We start from the raw sequence: 19896 nt of genomic DNA, 5'->3' as shown, positions 1-19896 counted from the left end.
AAAACTGGTTATCACGGAAAACGGAGTAAATAAAATGTAATGATGCATGACCGCATAGGGCTTCCATATAATTCTGCACTTCCAACAATTTAATTCAAGCAGACAAAAAGGCTGTCTCAGAATATTTGGATATCATCTCCTGTCATTCATAACTATGATCATTTTCATAACTGTAACTAAAATTACAGAATCACTGACTAAAAACCAAATCACTGATTAAACAACATATTTGTGTACATATTTATAACCTGGTAATTCGTATATTACTTGGTTATTCACAATACTAGAGAAAAAACGAGAATACAGGGGCGACAGAGAAAAACTACAACTCCCATAACGCCTTGAGCCTCGGTCGCGTAGGTGTTTCCGGTGTCTTATGACATTTTACTTCCTTCCACACAGACCGACACGAACAAATCGAGAAAGAAGACGTCGCTAACTTTTAAAAGCTGTAGTTTACAGTCGCGTTTTGAGCTTAGTTTTCGTTTAATTTCCGTCTTAAAATGCGCGTCATGTCGCGGGAGTTGTCCGAGAATTGAGGTATTACTGAAAACCGTAGACCGTAACGTGTAGGCCTCCGAAGAAAGTTTGGTCGAGGGCCTGTAAACAACATGTCCTCCGCCTCGCAGTCTTCCTCCAGACGGCAATGGTGCTACCTCTGCGATCTGCCCAAGATGCCCTGGGCCATGCTGTGGGAGTTCAGCGAGGCAGTCTGCCGGGGATGTGTCAACTACGACGGCGCGGACCGGATAGAGTTCCTCATCGAGACTGCCAGGCAGCTGAAGAGCACGCACGGGGTTTTAGACGGCAGGTCCCCCGGTCCTCCGCAGGGGAAACCCAGCTCTGCGGGGCCCATTGAAGCGGGGCGGCAGCATGCAGAGCGTATAGAGAGGGGGAGGGGTGAGTATGGGGTGTCTTCTCGCCTCCCCAACGGCCTGCACAGAGCTGAAGATGTGGCCCTGTCAGACGGCAGCAGACAGAGCCCAAACACCCGGAGGGCTATAGTTGGGGCAGTTCCCAGTCTCCATGGCACCATATCTCATGCTTTGGGGTTAGTAGCAGCCCCACATGGGCTTTTAGGCTCCAGGGCCGGGGCCACATCTATTGCAGTCTCTGCTGGCCCCATCATGGGTGAGGCTGGCAGAAGACAGGCTGTGTCTTTGGGTGTGGGGGCTAGCACCTCTGCTCTGGTGGGCATAGACCCTGCAGTGTGGAGGAACAATGAGGTGATGGCTGAACTGAACGACGTGGCTCGCAGCAGGGTCGAAGGCTGGCCAAACCGTCCCAAAGCGGTCCGGGATGTTCTTGTGGCTCTCAGCAGCTGCGTTCCCTTTAATGTGCGCTTCAGAAAAGACCACAACCTGATGGGTAGGGTTCTGGCCTTCGATGCCAGTAGCACTCCAGAGTTTGAGCTGAAGGTGTTTGTTGAGTATCCTGCCGGTTCAGGGATGATCTTCTCAGGAGTCCCAGACCTGGTAAGGCAGATGTTCCGAGACTCGGCCAAAGATGCGGGTAAAGCGGTGAACTCTGGGCTGCGTTATGTGGAATACGAGAAGCGGCAAGGTACAGGAGACTGGCGTGGTCTGTCTGAGCTGTTGAATGATGGTGTCCGCATGTTTAAAGAGCCCCCGATCCCAGAGGTTCTCCCCCAGCCTGATGCAGGGTTGCCCATGGCGGCTGCTGGACGCCCTGTACCAGCGAAGAGCACGACTCGACGTCGAAAGGCTTCTCCGGGCTCAGAGAATGGAGAGAGTGAAGGAAGGCCAGATCACCCATCCAGAGAGCCGTGGCCCCGAGGTGCTTACTCAGGCATGGAGCCCCTTCCTGGCATGGCTGTCCCTCAAGAGGGTCCGCCCCGTCTTCACAGCCAGCCCTCGCCCATCTCTGCGCTCATGGGTGTCGCAGACAGCCTGAGCTCCAGCCAGATGGCCAGAGACAGCCCCAGCATGTCCACAGCCCACTCCTCGTCCTCAGCTGGGCGTCCCACTAGCAGCAGCCCCTCCACCGCCTCCACCTCAGTCTCCCAGGCGGCCATGGGGCAGGGTCTGAGCGCGGTGGGACAGAGCAGCAGCACCGGTGCCGGGGAATCCACGAGCAGCGGTCAGGGCACCCTGCTCTGCTGCACCCTCTGCAGAGAACGCCTGGAGGACACTCACTTTGTCCAGTGTCCGTCTGTCCCGCACCACAAGTTCTGCTTCCCCTGTACCAGAGGGTTCATCCGCAGCCAGGGCCCGGGCGGGGAGGTATACTGCCCCAGCGGAGAGCGCTGTCCCCTGGCTGGATCCACCGTGCCTTGGGCCTTCATGCAGGGAGAAATCTCCACCATCCTGGCCGGAGACGGAGACGTGACAGTAAAGAAGGAGAGCGACCCTTGACGTCTCCATCCTGATGTGGTGATTGGTAAGATGGCAGCTAAGAAGGATGGTTAGCATGATTTTAGCATCCTGTAACGAGCATTTGTATCAAATTTAAAATCTGACAAAATCCAACATGTAATTCTCATAAGCAGAATTTCCAATCAAAGTTTTCTACAAAAAAATTATTTTTGAGAAAAAGGAAATATGGGTATCAATAATTAATTTCTCACAAGGGGAAATCATTGCTGTAGATCTTAACCTCAATTAAAATGACAAGTATTTACCACTTAATTATAACTCTATTTTGACATTATAAATCCAAGTCTACAAATGAAGAATGTTTTGTGGACTAGTTGCAGTTCTTATTAATGATTTCTACAACTCAATTCTCACCAGTAAAAAGTATACATTTTTAATATCAATAATTAAATAGTTACTAGTGATGAATAACATGATATCTACACTTGTTCTTACATTACAGATATAAATAGACCTGTAGACACCTCAAATTCAATTCTGTGAAATAAATATCAATTTTCAAATTGATTGTAAACCCTTAAAATTCAATTAGTACTAATAACAATTATATTTGATATCTCTAATATATTTTGTGATTGGTAAGAGTTTACTAATTCAAACAAAGAAAATAAACAAAATAAATATACTCTAAAGATAAAGGCGATTACACTTGCAACATTGAGTAGTGGCTGTTTGGAGGTAGTGCAAAAACAGTGCGGTGCAAATGTGCATAAAGATCCAAAACCATAAGTAAGTGAGCGTTAAGTGAGTGACAAACCTTTTTTAGCATGAGGAAATTCAGTAACGGATATCTGTACTTGTTAGCCTTGCAAGTGTTAATGGTTACTGATGATATATTGATAAATCCGTTTTGACTAGTTTAAAATGTAGTTTGTAAATATGTTTCTTACATGCGTTATATAAATATCTGAAATGAACAGTTCAAGTGTGAAATGACATCCACAGTGAAAACTACATCTTATTTTTCACTGATTGAATGTTTAAAAGGCCTAACATAAAACTCAAATGATCGCTGATGATTTAGTCATCTTGAAGTGATCGTCCAATTAATCTATTCAGTTGGCTGAATTGTGGTCACATGGCTGCTATTAGAAGAATGGCTTTATGTTGTAATTTGTCAGTGAGATGGCGTAAAAAGAGACAGAAAGACGGCTCACATAATGAAATATCTAAATAACAACTCAACTCAATGATGTATAAATCACAGTGACCTCCGCAGGCTCCTGGAGCTTAAATGTGCCTGATGGTAGAAGCACACAGTTTTATGAGAGAGGCTCTATGTCATAATCTTCACAGTAAAATCTGCAGCATGAACAACTTGTTCATTTAAATCCAACCTAAGCTCATCAGTTTGTTCAAACTACAAATTTACTTCCCCCCCTCATGTTCATGTTTTAACACAGTCCAACAGTGCATTATGCACATATTGTAATGAACAGAAGCCTGAAACAGAAAACTTTGCACATGATCGACACGTTAATTAAGCAGGCATCAAATAAAGAGTAGTTTGTCATACTGTGACAAAGAACTAAATAGATTTATTTTGATTTAGAGATTAGACGGTGCAGGGAATTTAAAATGGGACATCCCCCAATGATGTTAAAAAACGGAATGAGATCAAACACAACATTGTGCAGCTGCAGATGTTCTCGTGTAACAGCCTCAGATCATACACACCTTTGAATCAGTGGTTTATCATCAGGAAAACACTGTTCTTTATGCTCTGTACTGAACCATGTAAAGGATTCTCTTATGTTTGAGCGAAAGTTTCTACAGGAGAGAGTTATGGTCCAGCATTTAAACAAAAAGGCAGATTTTATTTTCAGTAGTGAAGTCAGGAGTTAAGTGTAAATGTGGAAAATAAAGTTGAAAGTCAAAATGTCCACATTAAAGTCTTAACGTCCAGAATAAATGCACAATGTTTAGAATAAAGTCCAAATGTGAAATTAATATGAAATGTCAACAATAAAGTCCAAAAGTCTAAATAACAGTTGCAATGTTCGGATTAAAGTCAAAATGATTCAAGGATAAATGTTGAGATTAATCTCAAAATGTCAAGATTAAAGTCCAAACGTTGAGATTAAAGTTGCAACGTCAAAATTATTGAGTCAGTCAGAAATGCTGACGTTAAAGCCCAAAAATCAAGATTAAATTAGCAATATTTGGATTAAAGTCAAAGTGAATTAAGATAAAATGTGGAGATGAATCTCTAAATGTCATGAACAGAGTCATAAAAGGATTTGTAGATTTCTCCTTTGCAGGAGTCACGAGTACAAAAATAATGTTCATTGGCAAAATTAGTATTTTAGACGCCTGAAATAAAAATCTAAATATCTAGAATTACATTCTTACAAGTCACAGTTCAAAGCCGACTAATGGGTAATTATATTTTGACAGGTCAGGATTAAATTTAAGATATCGTATGTATGATGTCTGTAATGTAAGAACACGTGTAGATATTTACAATCACTAAAGGAGCCGTAAGAATGAAATGGTTAATAACAATTTAGAATATTGAGACAAGTGTGAATATAGTTGCACATTTCATTAATTAGAATTTCAATTACTCAGAATTACATTATTATTATTATTATTATTACACGTGATAATTGAATAATACATATCTGTAATTGAGTTTGAAAAGAAGTCAGTGGTAAAAGTTGTTTTAATTATTTACAGACCTACGATGAATATTTGAAGTCGTAAGACATAATTTATCGAGAATTACAGTTTTACCTATGAACAGTAGATATCATTAATACAAATTTAAACTGTTTAAAATTACGTTATGGATTTGTTGGCTGTAATTTTAACCTGTCAAAAAACACTTGATCTGCAATTAATATAACAAAGTGCAACATTGTGTTTATTAAAACAAGGACCTTCCTCTCCTCTTAGATTAAAAGGTGCATCTTTTACATTACTTCACATGTCTAACATGGGAAATGTAAATAAACAGCCTTTGGTACTTTAAATGAAAAGCTCCACAGACAACGAAAACTAGATGCAACAAAATGTACTTGACAACAAAATATTAAATCAGTTCACAGGTAGAAGAGAAGCTGCTTTACTGTTGGTTTGAATGTTCCTAAATCCTCGCATGTTTTTCTCTTTTCACAGTGGATCAAACACTTTGAAAGCACTTCCCTATTATCTCAGTAGAGGTCCACTTTGTCTCATGATGTGTGCCTCTGAGAGCAGAAAAACTCTGAACCCCGGAGGAGGAGGAGGACAGCTACACAAACCAGACTCACTTTGAGAGGAGGGACTCGTCCGTCTGTCAGGGCTGCTGCATCACCACGAATGTTAGTCCTGACCAAATCTTCAAAGCCCAGGATAGAAAGCACACGCTTGTTTTTAAGAATGACAATCTATTTTGTCCTTCATTTGTGTTTTTGTTATATACGTTGCATACTACAGGTGGATGAGGCAATATTCATAGATGCAAACCTTCAAAAAAACAAATGAATGTTCAAAATGTGGCAGAAACCATCGGGTCCTTAACGCCAAGGATGAAAACATGTAATCCCACAGTATGTCTCTTAGGTAATCTCCTTATATTGTATGTCAAAAATGTGAATTTACTTTCAATATGGCTATGTAATTTCTATTTTTGATACAATACAAATTTATATGTATTTGTTTATAGTGATAAGAAGACCAAAGATGGCTTCATGCTCAATGTAATTTTATTGTATTGTAGCTGTGTATGCTGTACTCACTGATAACCTTTGGCATCAGTCACTAACTCGTTCATCTATCACAGAAGTAAGCTTGTTTTTGTCTATTTACTTTTTGAATTATATGTATGGTAAAGATAATTAGCACCACGATCTTCAATGGTTAACCCACATACTCATGTGATCTGAACAGGTCAATTCTACAATAAATGACAAAATAGTTATTAGAGCTGCTTTATTCTGTGACACTCACACTGTGGCTTTTTTATCACATTTAAATTGATAAATATTTTAGAAAAAAAAGAAACACCTGCACCCCTTACTGTATAAGCACATTAAATGCACAGAATTAGCATCCATCCCTGGAACCACAGTTAACTGAAAACACACTGCTCTGAGCTATGAAGTGTGGAGTGCAAAATTAAAAGATCAGCCAGTCTGGATGAAAAATAGTGATTTGAATACAAATAATATATAAAAAAGTAATATTGTAAACACCAAAACCCACAGCTGTTCAGCTGATATCAGGGCCCAGTTTTTCAGAAGTAATCTGATCGGATCACAGTGACTGGGTTGGATCCAACTGTAAGAAAAAGTTCGCAAAAGAATAAAAGCATTCTGTAGCAGCCGTTTAGCTCAGCATTTACATCAAGTGTCCCCTATACAGGATCCATCAGTCCTCGATGCAGCGGCCTCGGGTTCGACTCCCACCCTTGGCCCCTTGCCATCCCCACTCTCTCTTACCCTGCTTCTGACACTTCCCACTGTCATTTCTCTCAAGGCTTAAAAGGCCACAAAAAAAATTCAATAAGGTAACTCAGGTTTGTTTTTTATCTGGATAAAACCTCCAGTTTGTGTTGAGCAGGATTGGGAAACCTGTGATCCAAAAAATCAGGATTATCTGAATCCAGCAGAGGGAGGATTCAGGCCGGAAACATCACTTTAAATTGATCAGTACAATAAGTATTTTACACATGAACTGATATATTGCAATGGTGATAGTAGAATAATTATTTTGGCCCCATAAAAACATTTAATTTAAAGTAACTGTAAGAAACTTAAAATGGTGTTGATTTTGGCGCCCCCCTGTGGACAGTATGTGGTATAGTCACATTTAGGCTATGTTCAGGCTGCAGGCAAATGTGACCCAAATCCCATTTTTTGGCTTATATGTGCTCAGGTCTGTTTTTTTCGTGACAGCACAATCCCATGGAATCTGATCTTTTCAAATCTGACTTGGGACACTTTCATATGTGGTCAGATCAATGACTGCATATAAAGATGGACGACGCGTCTCCATCTGCTCCCATTGTATGAAAGTGATGCCAAAATAGCCCCTTTGATAGGCGCTGCCATCTTGCGATTGTGACATCACGTGGAGCCAGAGGTGGAGCCGCAATAGCCACTTCCATTAACCAAAAAGCACACTTAACTTAAAGAAAAAACAAGGATTTCGCTGGCCTGCGTGTTTAACAGCAGAACAGCTTCTCTGTGTTGGTCTGAGGTTAACGTTCACATGTATGTAAACTTCAATGACTGTAGTGATTTATTTACGTTTCCTTTCGCCGTTCCTCCTCCACTCTGCTAATCCGGAACAGATCGGCTGCACTAATTAACAATAAACTTAAGAAAAATGAACACTTGGATGTAAATCAGATGATAAGACCTAACTATAATGACAGAAACCATGATTGAGAAAAATGTATTTGATGTGTATTTTGATTTTATAGTCTGACTCATGTCCCATCTGTTAACATGGAGGAGTTGGGCTTTATGACCTACACTGTAGCCAGTCAGCAGGGGGCGATAGAGAGGGTTTGGCTTCACTTTAAAGGAAGCTGCCATGTCATCCATCTATATATCCAGTCTTTGGGTCAGATACAGGTCTGATGTTTTGCCTTGCGACCTGAGACTTTTGCGTCACTCCCAATCGACATTCGTCACAACTCTGTGCTTAATCTTTGTTATTGTTCTTTTGCGCATGCGGGTCATTTCCGGACCGTGACCAGTTGACACTGGAATCTGATATTGGGCACATTTTTAAAATAATGTGAACAGCCAAAGAAAAAAAACCCCTGATCTGAGCAATAAATCGTATTTGAGCACTAAGGCTTGAAGTGTGAACGTAGCCTAAAGCGCTGCTAATCTTAATATTAAAATGTCTGCATCTGGATCAGGTTGATTCAACCCAGTTTTATTTTGAAAAACCAGGACAAAAGGAAGCTGGATTATCCGAACCTGGATAGCAAAAATAGGATCTCCAAATCCAGATTACATTTTTGAACAACTGGGCCCTGGACTGTCAAATTACCCAAATCCACTTCTCAAGTTCATTCTCTATTTTAAGGTCGCTGTTCATTTCTTTAAGCATTATGCTGCTGAACACATTTACATGCACATTAATTTCCTGCTGTTCTGAACATGACTATTGCAAATCTGATCAGCGTCTTTCGCATTCAGTGTTTTTTACAGGGCGGTGCATATTATAAACACTTCTTTTTAATATGCCAAAATTAGCCAGAAGTCCAATCAACACCTGTTGTACCTGCCCAGGTGTGAAGTTGGCAGCTCAAAGTGAATAAAACAGCAATCATCAGCGTGTCAGTGACAGATAGCAGAGCATCTAACCAACGCGTTCCTTCTGGACGTCATTAATCAGACCGTATAAAATGTCACATTTTCTAATGAAGTCACGTGAAAGATGCTGATACTGTTCAGATTTTAGGAGCTTTTTTTGGACATGTTGCAGCACAATCTGAATTTGCCGCACTGCACTGTTTCAAGTCGGCCCTGTACGATGTTAAAAAAACAATCACAGTATGTGCGGCTGCATGTAAACAGAATTATCAAAGGAATAATAATTTCACTAACTTAGTAGACAGCTCAGGAGGACGCTTATCTTCTTGGAATAAGGGCAAAAACAGGAATATTAAGTGCATGTAAACGCAGTCATTATAATGTCACTGTTGAGTTGAAAGCATGACAGTCCTTTTCTGAATATAAAAGCACGACCTGATTATTCACACCGCGCCAAACAATAAAAACATGGAATATGTTAAAAACCACACCCCTTATAACGGCTGTTGAGCTTCCTTATATCTGTAAACATCATTTATACACAAGTTAGTGGTGTAAATCCTGTTTCTGTACATGTGGTTACATATAAAACCTTGTTCACACCACTCTCTGGGTTATAAAACAGTGGGCAGTGGTTTGATTGATCATCTATCAGTCGTCCTGGAGGATCACGGTGGTTCAGATGGGGCACCCGGTGTCCCCCAGGGCCTCCCGAGCTCCCTTCAGGGTCTCTCTCTTCACACATTTCCAGTAACCGGAGAAGCCGTTCTGAGGCTGAACCTGAAGGTAAAACACAGTTCAACAGGTAACATCACTGCGGGTCACAGTGAAAATCTAAACAGAGTCTATAAAGACTTCTAAGAGTAGGACTCAGGTTAAAGCATTAGAAAGGATGTAATGAATAATGCACAAACACCACAGACTGTCCATCTTAGGCCCTGTTCACACCTGGCATTACAGTGCTCTGTGACCACTTCTCATCAGATCTCACTTCCCTGCTCTTTGCGCAAATTATCACACGTCATTGTACTAAAAAAAACTAATACAGACTAGCAGACTAACAGGAGAGAATGTAAATGAAGCAGTGAAACAGAGAAATAAGCAACGGGCGTAGTTTTCAATGGGACATTGGTGGGGACAACATTTTTTTAAATGTATTTTATTTGAATTGTTTCCTAACATTATTTAAAATATGATTATTTATGTCATTATATCTCCTGGTAGTCTCGGTGTAGTTTAGTTTAGTAGTTTAGAGAGTGAGGACAGAATTATCTCTCTGCTTCAGAGAGCCATGTCACCTTGATGCTACGTTTTCATTTAGACCCGAGCTGTTGGCTTCAGACCACTGACCAACGATGGACGTTCAGAAATGTCCCAAACACAGCAGAATAATAAGAACTAAAGAAACACAGACGAAGGGCAGATCCTCTGCAGACACAGACATAGCTCACACTTCAACTGGATAATGAGGGAATATTTTAATATGGAAAATCCCGCTGGTTTTGCCCATTCTACATTCCTACAACTCCCAGTGTGCATTGCGCTCCTCACTCTGAAAGGAACGGCCCAGCGAGAGACGCTGGAGTGAAATACTACGTTTTCACTGCAGGCAACGGCTCAGAGCGGGACAGGTTCAGAAATATGATGAGAATATACCGGTGGATCGTCTAAAAAATCTTCAGGTCTGCAGTCTACATTTCAAACCTGACGATTTTGAGCGAGACATGACTCAGTTATAAATGTGGAATGTCTGGGAGGGAAAACAGGTGATCCGGCAACATTTCAAGGCAGCTCACGGATCAAATGATTACAGTTTACGTACGTGGTAGTGTTGTTTAGTGAGCCCCCTGGCCTCCACCAGATAACGCGCTTTACGTAGTCTGGTGGAGGTTTTCCAGGGCTCACTGGAGAAGCGGATAGCCATGATGACATTAGCTCCCCATGATAGCATGATAGGACTGAGGTTGAAAATCGGCGAACTGGCCCTTTAACAGTCTAATGAGCTGGTGTTTAGAGACTATTTTTGTGAACACTGTGTGAAGAAATTTAAAACAAGATTTTTTGTTCTTAGGACTTCTATTTTTGTTGCTGTGGTAAACGAAACAGTATCGAGTATCATTATTTTTACTAGAATGTAATGGAGGTTGGTGGTATTGTGACAACTTTACTTTATGACTTGATGTCTCTGTGACAAATGGAAGTTATATCTGCTCATCTCCTCTCAGACGTCTGCGTATTTCCCAAAATGTAAAACTGTTCCTTTAAGAATTACAAGAACAGTATTTTTGGAGCATATCTTCAGCTGCTTAAACACAAAACAACAGGTGGAGATGGACCGACTCACCTTCAGCCCTCGCAGCACTCTGTCCTTCATCACACCGATGAACTCCTTGTGGCTCAGGCAGTTGTCTCCGTCCATATCAAAGAGTTTAAACACAGTATCCAGAACGCTCTCCGACAGATCGTGGCCTGTGGCAATCCTCACAGCACGCTTGAACTGAGCTGCAGAGAGAGGAAGGAACAATGGAGTCATCTACTGTTTATAGTGATTAAATAATTATTGTACATCTAATCATTCAGAGGTGTTACCCATTCCCACAGGACGGTTGGCTTCAGTGACCATTTTCATGGAGAAGGCGAAATCCTCCAGATTGTTGGTGAAGAGACAGAAAGCTTTGAACTCATCAAACGTGATACTCTGCAACGCAAACAGTGTCAGATCAGTTTTATGCTTCATTTAATTAGTTATTTAGTTTTCTCTCATTAAAGTCATCTTACCTGGCCAGCAGGGATCTTCTTCCTCATGTTCTCCCAGTACACCTCGTTGTCTTCTTCGTTGGTGTAGTGCAGCAGCCACTCTGCAAAGTCCTCCCTCCTCATGGTGTCCATCCCTTTGGAGAACTGCAGGAACTCCATCTCCTGCACCTCAGCCTGCAGGTCCTCCATGAACCTGAAACACAGGAGAAGAATGTGACAGTAAACACACAGTATCATCACAGTAAACCAACTCTTCACTTAAAGGAGAGCTTTAAAGAAAGTGTGAAAGTAAACATGTCCAACATTTTCTAAGAGTCAAATAAAAAGTGAGAAGTCGCCAATTGAATTGAACAGGATGATGTCTGCACATAAGTTGTATGTAAGACGTGCCTTAACCTGTATTCTTATTAATGGCCAGCAGGGGGCGACTCCACTGGTAACATAAAGAAGAAATTACCATTCTTCTCACTTGATTACCTCAGTAAACATTTTCTAATGAGTTTATGGGCCTAATCTCTAGTTTCAAGTCTTCTTCAAAAAAACATGATGTTTATTTTGTAAATTATTGTCCCATTTACAGTCTTTAGAGACTTTAAAGCACGAGTATGATTTAGGGCGTGGCTCCCTATGATTGACTAGTTGCTACAACAGAGACCTGCAAAAGTCTTGTCCAGTGTTTGGTTGTACTTAAAGACACCCTGAAGAGTCAGCAGAAATCTTAAAACTACAGAGCAACATTTCATATGTACTTCCAGTGATGGACAGCGGAGGCCCCGATCAGACAGAACGCGCTTCGTAGGCTGTAAAACACGAGGCCACCGCATTGCCTTTTCTGTTGAAGCCTACGGTTATAAAAAGAGCAGCTCACTGCGCCTTTTCTTTCTGTTTACTGTTGTTAAGGCAACCACCGAATCATTAGCCGTCATTAACCTAACCGTTATTTTGTAAACTGACAGAAGCCCCGCCTCTGTCTCTCTCTGCTTTGAGCTGAAGTGTTTTTCAACTCGAGGCGCTCAGAGCGTTTCCTCAAAAACGCGAGGCGCACAGACCATGATTAAGATTAAAATGTTATTTTTATTTATTCAAAATGTTTTTATTCAGACTTAAGGTTTATATCTGCACTTCTATTAACCATTAACTATTAAACCATGAAGAGGCATGCAGAGGGCGACTCTTTTTTTCTCTCCATTCATGGCACCCTAGGGGGCACCACACTCCCATTAGTGCACTACATCACCCTTTATCCACTGGAAGGACCCCCTGGGGGGCACTTTGTCGAGCTTATGGCATCCAAGAGGGCACCTGGGGGTCGGCCAGTGTTTGATACAAATTTTAACCTGATTTGTTTTGGGTTTTGACACATCTGAAGTGTGATTCAATTAGTTCTCAGGATTATTCCCCAAATAAGGATTTAATGAAATCTTGAGTCAAGAGGTTAGAAAGAAACATCAAAGCATGGTTTAATTTAAGAGTTTCCCAATAATGAAGGATTCTTTAATCCTCACCTAATTAGAACAGGTGGACTACATGTTTCTTCTTATACACTACCAGTCAAAAGTCTGGACACATTTTCTCACACCAGTGAACGGGAAAGTGTGTCCAAACTTTTGACTGGTAGTGTATATCCAGAGTGTAGAGTGACACAGGCTCATGTGTGGCGTTTGTGTTGACTACAGAGATTTCCTCACCTGCGGAACTCCTTATACTGCAACTTATTCTGTCCTCTCTTGCCAAAGAAGTACGTCTGCAGTGACGTGTTGACACTTTCTCCTTCTTCTGCTGGTATCTGTGCACATCCAGGGAATGTACAATAATATCAGAATGCTGTGTCTAAATGTTGTTTCCATTTAAACTGAAAAGAAATGTGAATACCCACCTCTGTGGCGTCCTTCTGTACTGTTCTTTTATGTTTTCCAATGATTTTCTTCAGCTTCAGAAGCAGCAAATGACATATTTAGAACAAAGCGTTAACATTTAAGCATTGATTAAAAAATACTTCTCTTCAGCTCTTCTAAAAAAGACATCCCTGCTCTAAACTGTCACAGAAAATCAACAAAAAAAGCAGCATTTAACCGATCAAACCGTTTGACCGTCATCTAAGTCAGCAGATGAGAATCCATGCACTCTTCTGCTGAACGCTTTGTGCTCCTGCACCAAGTCACTACAAGAGAAAACTACACAAGGTGCATCGTGGCGTGCCAACATGCAGTCTGCTACTCTAGGCCTGATCTAAGCACACAGAGGATTTCTGCTGTCATCACTCAGGGCGAGTCTGGCTGAAAGGTCACATGACTTTAAATAACTGGACTACACTGGGGGGCTGACTCAGGCTGCAGAGATGCAAACACATGACAGATGAAAAACCGACTGGAGCAGCTACCAGTGCAGCTCTGCCTCACCTTCACAGATCCATACTTACAGCTGTGGCAGCGTCAGAGCTTCAGCAGCATTAAAGGCGGATTATTTTGAGATTTAAATGCACACATTTGTATAACAGAAACAATGCCCTCTCTTCATTACATTTGAAACAATCCGTTTTATATTCAATGTTACTACAATGTAATAGAACATCTAAATTAAAACTCCAGAGGTCTTACCTTGAGGAACTCCTTTTTGTCCACATGCTCATTGCCGTCAACATCAAGCATTTTGAAAGCTATATGAAATCCTGTGCGCGGCTCTGCAACAGCAATGCACTGTCAGTTATCTCAATTTCATATCAAACCTCATGTGAATCAATCAGGGCCCACGCATTGTCCTTCTCAACATTTCAGACTTTTCCAGACCTCTCAGTAAATTTTTTTTTAGACAGTATTTGACATCAGAGTAGAAATCATGATCTATTTTTGCTGCCTCTTTGTCTCTTTGTCTCGATCCTGCATCTCCTTCTATCCCATTTTTCGGCCCGTCCAGTCGAGGCAGACGGCTGTTCAACATGAGTCTGGTTCTGCTCGAGGTTTCTGCCTGTTTAAAGGAAGTTTTTCTGGCACTGTGCTGAACGTTGTCAGTGCTGCTCATGGTGGATTCATGTTGGGTCTCTCTCTAAATAACAAAGCGTACGGTCTAGACCTGGGGAGTATACTACGAAGCAAGTTCAACATACCCAGGCTTTCTTTACGTAAGCTGGCTCAACAAAGCCAGTTCGAGATAACGGCTATCACAAAGGTGGTTGTGAAGTTTCTGTGCTTCCGGCCTGAGCGTGCTCACAGAAGAAGAACGGAGAACATCATCAGGACATTATTAATCAAAGGGCAGAGCTTCACAGACGATTTAACGCTGAAACTCTGAACATAACCTGGTCCCGACCAGGTTAGCTTTGCAGAGTAAGTTACCATGGTGATTAAGCCGGGTTAAAAGAGAGCCAGCTTCATGACACTGAAAAGCCCGGGTTTAGGCTCAACAGATCTCGTTATGATTTGGTGCTTTATAAGTCTAATTTGACTGATTGGTTTTATTCCATTTGGACTCCTTAACAAACCAGGATTTATACTTGGAATTGTCAAACCAGCCTTTGGAAAACTTTTTGATGTAGACACTCCTATGTTCCACTGTCAAACATCTCTGCACAAAGAGGAAGTTAAAGAGCCAGTGCTCCTTATACTCTGATTAATATTCCTTAACATATTTTCAGTCTCTTTAATAAATAAGAAGTGAAAATATGTCATTTTCAGGTCGTCTGTGCAGCCATGTTTTCCTCTGTATCGATGGAAACAACTTTGAGTGCAGCCATAAATAAAATATTGGATGTTTAATTTTCTGATAACTAGATCACAACATGACTCAGAAATGTTCAGACAGACATACGTATGTGTGCATTTGGACGATCTTTTCATTAATTAAGTTTTTCTGTTCAGTCTCCTGCCATACTTCTTCCCTTGCTCTGGACGACATCAAGCTCACTCTGGCCCACGCTCTCTCACACAGGGGGAATCAGTGTGGCTGGCCTGGCAGCGTGCTCCAACTGCCCTGAATAACACTCTGCTAACAGTATGACTTTATAATAGATTATTAGGTCTGAATTTTATAGTTTGGAAAACAGAATAAATAATCTAATTCCATGCTTTTGTGACAGTGCCACATTAAAAAAATAAAATAAAATAAAGTGTCAAATCACTTGTAAAAGGGAGTGCATTAGAAAGTGTTGAAACTAAGAGACTAAGGTTGTGAATGTCTGTTTTGCATCTAATGCTGTGAATCTTAAATATTCCACTGTAAAATAAAGGGATGTGGGTATGTGGCAGTTAAGGCTGGTAAATATGCCTTACCCGAGGTTATATAGGCAGGATGTGGCATAGAGGCAAGATTAATGTACGTGTGGCGGAGTTGAATTGGCATCGCCAGGCGAGAGTCCTGCAGCTGCCTTTTAATAAACCATAGACTGTTCAAATGTGAAAGAAAAAATACAGAGAAACAAGACCTTTGAATGGACTGTGGGGAAACTGAAAGAATCTGAAAGATTATTGCAACTGAAACTTATTTTAAAGAGGTCTTTCCTCTGTTCACTGTTTGAACTTTCTGTTTTAAAGTGTTATAGGTTTTCTTTTCTTCTAAAAGAACCCCTTGAGAGTTTAACGTGGACAAGATAAAGAGTTCCAGTGTTACACTTTTCCTCACTGTGCAGAAACCCTGATTGAGACACTCGGTTAGTAGGGCAAAAGAAGCATTTCTCAACACAGCTTGGAAAACAGTGCTGAGAAATCAGGTCAACAACCGCTGAGAAAATGTTTAGCTCCACTGAAATGTGCAGGTGTGCAAACTCAGAAAAGCACATTTCTTACTTAACAAAATGCAAAAATAACAGGAAATACATTCAGCATGATGATACTGAGAGAAGGGAAACCCTGTGAGGCCCAGAGGCTCATGGAAAGTTAGGAAATCCACTTACTGGTCAGAATGGTCAGCAGGAAGAGATACTCTGTGTAGGATATCAGACCTGTATGACACAAGAAAGATAAAGATCAACAAATATACTGTCTACTAAACTATTGTTTGTAGTGTACTCCTATAATCGCAACTCAGAGTTCAGCGTTTCCGCCTGCTTTCTCTGGTTGACCTACAACTGTTGGGCGAGCGACGCCACTTCTGATTTTCCCGGGAATGTCGACACCCAGTTTATAATACCATAATTGCTACAGGCTTTCAACAGTCGGGCGGTAGCCTCAACCATCACTGTATTAATTAATTCTGCAAATGATAGGTGACTTAACTGAAGATCTTAATGAATGTATCTTTAAGGTTGCACACATCAAACTAAGCATGAACGGAAACAAAATCCATCCCAGACTTTGATAGAAACATTCAGAGTCCCTCGTAGCTGCTTCTAAAAACATCACTGTGTCTAAAACGGGACTTAAGATCGGATGGTTGTGTTCTTAACTTTGGTGACTGAAGACTCACCGTTGTCTCCTAAGCTCCGGAACAGTTCATTACCGGCCCGAGCTCTCGAAGCAGCCTTCAACATGTAGTTCACTTCCTGCAAAGACACCGATAGGAAACAAAAAGCAGCACAAGCTGATGACTGAGCTCAACATCTGTGGTTTAACTACCTTATTATCGCAGATTGATGTTGTACACAAACCTCTGGTGTTAAAATTCTCTTCTGCAGCTTTCCTACATGAGAAAATGACAAGAAAAGATTTGTTAGTTGACTTTTTGCATCATTTTTTTAGGCATCTAAATGTATGCAGGGTTTTCATCCTAAATGAGGTACGACATAGCAAATTTAAACCATCCACCCCCAACCCCCAATTCTCCGTGTTTTCGTATGTTTAGGGCTACATAGCTAGATAGACAGCAGCTCGATTACCAGTGATTGAAATAGTTTCTTATTATTGAACTAATTTGGCCGAGGAAGTTAGTTTTTATGGTTTAATCAAGTCATTTGTCGACATGATGGTGGCCTGAACTTTTTAAAAACTTTGTTAAAATTAGATGTATTATATAATAAAATAACCTTCCTTTACGTTACATTTGAAAGTGACATAATATCTGAGCAATTTGCAACTCACAGCACGACCATGTTACATGTGTTATTTCATCATATAATGTTGTTGATATAAATAATATACCTTGCAGTGCAGCATTTTCACATTACCACTCATCTCTTTTAGAACTGTACATCTTTCAGGAAGTGCAAGCAGCCTCATTTTTAATCCCCCAAAATAATAATCTTATTTCAATTATAAACTTTTTTCCTTAAACAAAACTCTGAAAAGTTTTGTTTAACTCAACACAAAGCTCTTCCTATTCATTGTGGTCCAGACCATGACCTCCTAGTAGGCCTGTACGATATGAGAAAACTCTGCGATGTGCGATTACATATTTCAGTGCTGTGATAACTATTATAATTATATTATAACTATTATTATTGCAAAAGCTCATATTGCAATGTCGATGAAATTGCGATTTATTGTGTTTATTGTGTGTGTACTAGTACACATTTACTACTGTCTTTAATGCAAAATCCAGCTGTAGCAACCTCTCCTGCCTCCAGTGCATTTCTCCTGTTCCTGTACAGGAGGCACTTGTGATACCAAACATTCTTTATCCTGCCTTTATGTGGTGTCAGAATAATAGGAACAAATAATTTCCGAATGGGAAAGATTTATGCAAAGGCTGCCCCATGTCGGGATAACAACTCACAGAGCCAGAGAAAATGTTTGTGTCCAACTTGCCGAGTTGACACACCTGTGTTCCTATTATTCAGAGACATGGCGGGCCAAAGTACAGATTGGCTAAATTGTCCAAAAAAACTGAATATCAAAATTGGGCTCACACACCAAAGTCAGAAGAATGTCTTCCCAACTCGGGAAATGGGACCATCTGAGGAGTATGTGAATGCAGCATCACTTGCTTTCTTTTATTTTACTCTTTGCACACATTATCTTTTCCCAAATCACACTAATGCCACTAATAGTCCTGATGTACATGTTGATATTAATACAGCTTTCTACAGGTGTTAGACTGGGTTGATTGGTGACTGTGCAGGCTGTAACACACAAATCACATCATATAGTCATTTTCACTGTTTCCTACTCATTTATTCAGCCTTTTCTTCTAGCTTGATACCCAGCTGTTGGTAGGGTTATATAGATTATGATCATACACTGTCAGTAGATGAAGACTATAAAATGAGTGCATCTTACGGTCCACATTTTCCAGCATGACAGAGAAGAGGAAGTCTCTGGGGGTCATGTAGGGCTCCTGCTCGTACGTCACAGAGGCGAACTGGATGAAACGCACCTTTCTGGCAGACTTGTGAGGAGCTGCAGCTTCCTGAAACAACACAAGTCACATTTCACTGTACACTACAGAGGCATGTAAACACTCATTAATGTTGGCTCAATAAAAACAGACGGCATGTCACCCAGTGTGGTGTCTCAGTGAGTGACAGCTGGGGGGCGTATGTTGTTGATATGAACACTTGGCTGAGTATTTACGCCCTTAATGCAAACATTGCTACAAATGTGTCGCTGTAACATGTATTTAACATTATGTGACTTTTAATGTAAATAGACAGACATATGAGAGGCACAGTTTTCACATTTGTGAGCAGTCTGTTTCAACGATAGGAACTTTCATTAGGTGTGAACTCACTTTTTCTTCCTCGGCATGCACAGCGAAGGGCAGAGTCCTGTTGTTAGCATGATACTGAGAATAACAGATAACTCCAGCTCCGACTAAAGAGCCAAAAACACCAGGACCCACCGCACGCCGCAGTGCTAAACTCTTCAGAAACCGAGGACTCCTCAATACATTCCTCAGGACAGCGGCGACCCTTCCCCAGCTTGCCATTTTGATAAGTTAGCCTGCTAGCTGGGTGAATAAATTCCACGGCTTCCGTAGTTGCGTACTGTATGTGCGCAGAGCCACACCCATAGGTACAAGACGAAGTCACGTGACGCAAAGTTCCAGGAAGTACAGCTATGTCCATAAAACAAATGGATGAATCAGGTCATGGATACAGGGATAACGAGTTACAAAGAGAGAGGAACAAACTAATAGAAAATAAATAAAGACATATTCAGGACAGAGCTCCGAAAACAGTCCACAGTGATATCAGTTTTGTATGAACACTGTTTAGGAAAATCTAAAATCTCATCCTACCAAATTATTTAACAAACAATAACTGGCTACTGGAACAAAATAAACGAATACAAAATATTTTTCTTCTCAAAAACATCATTATTAGTGTAACAACTTTAACCTGGAGAATAAACAAAAATATATTATTTATGTATGTATGTCCGCCCCATAGTGTGTGATACTTCAATAAGTGTTCTGGGGTTGTCTAAATAATATGTTCTATCAGTACAAAAACTGCATTGTTAGAATTGGGTGCTTTCGTACGACAGAGTATTAGGGCCACATAAAAAAAAAAAAAGATTTATAGTATGAGAATAAAGTCAGAATTTTGGGCTATGGTGTACCTAAATGTTATATTGAAGGGGGATATCAGAAGAGCAGAGTTCTGATACCTATGACAA

The 19896-nt window shown here is 40.9% G+C and overlaps 2 protein-coding genes across 2 annotated transcripts; one reads left to right on the top strand and one right to left on the bottom strand.

Annotated features, from left to right (window-relative positions):
* Window positions 1-406: 406 nt before the first annotated feature.
* LOC138596770 (interferon regulatory factor 2-binding protein 1-like) lies at window positions 407-6300 on the top strand. The gene is made up of 2 exons (XM_069668123.1): window positions 407-2400; window positions 5517-6300. Exon 1 carries the CDS (start codon window positions 612-614, stop codon window positions 2373-2375), a length of 1764 nt encoding a protein of 587 aa, XP_069524224.1. The 5' UTR covers window positions 407-611; the 3' UTR covers window positions 2376-2400; window positions 5517-6300.
* On the bottom strand, window positions 6297-19273 carry micu2 (mitochondrial calcium uptake 2). Its single transcript, XM_069668135.1, has 12 exons — window positions 19007-19273; window positions 18556-18685; window positions 16989-17020; window positions 16808-16883; window positions 16296-16343; window positions 14008-14090; window positions 13287-13340; window positions 13099-13196; window positions 11432-11603; window positions 11243-11351; window positions 10998-11155; window positions 6297-9433 (listed from the first exon to the last, which is right to left on the bottom strand). The coding sequence occupies exons 1-12, from the start codon at window positions 19202-19204 to the stop codon at window positions 9332-9334; spliced, it is 1260 nt and encodes a 419-aa protein (XP_069524236.1). The 5' UTR covers window positions 19205-19273; the 3' UTR covers window positions 6297-9331.
* Window positions 19274-19896: the final 623 nt, after the last annotated feature.

This window comes from Semicossyphus pulcher, unplaced genomic scaffold (assembly GCF_022749685.1).
Source record: "Semicossyphus pulcher isolate SPU_LCO1_2020_fin unplaced genomic scaffold, fSemPul1.0.p SCAF_10, whole genome shotgun sequence".
Taxonomy (NCBI): domain Eukaryota; kingdom Metazoa; phylum Chordata; class Actinopteri; order Labriformes; family Labridae; genus Semicossyphus; species Semicossyphus pulcher.
The sequence above is the reverse complement of the archived record's forward strand: the minus strand, read 5'-3'. Positions and strand labels throughout refer to the sequence as shown.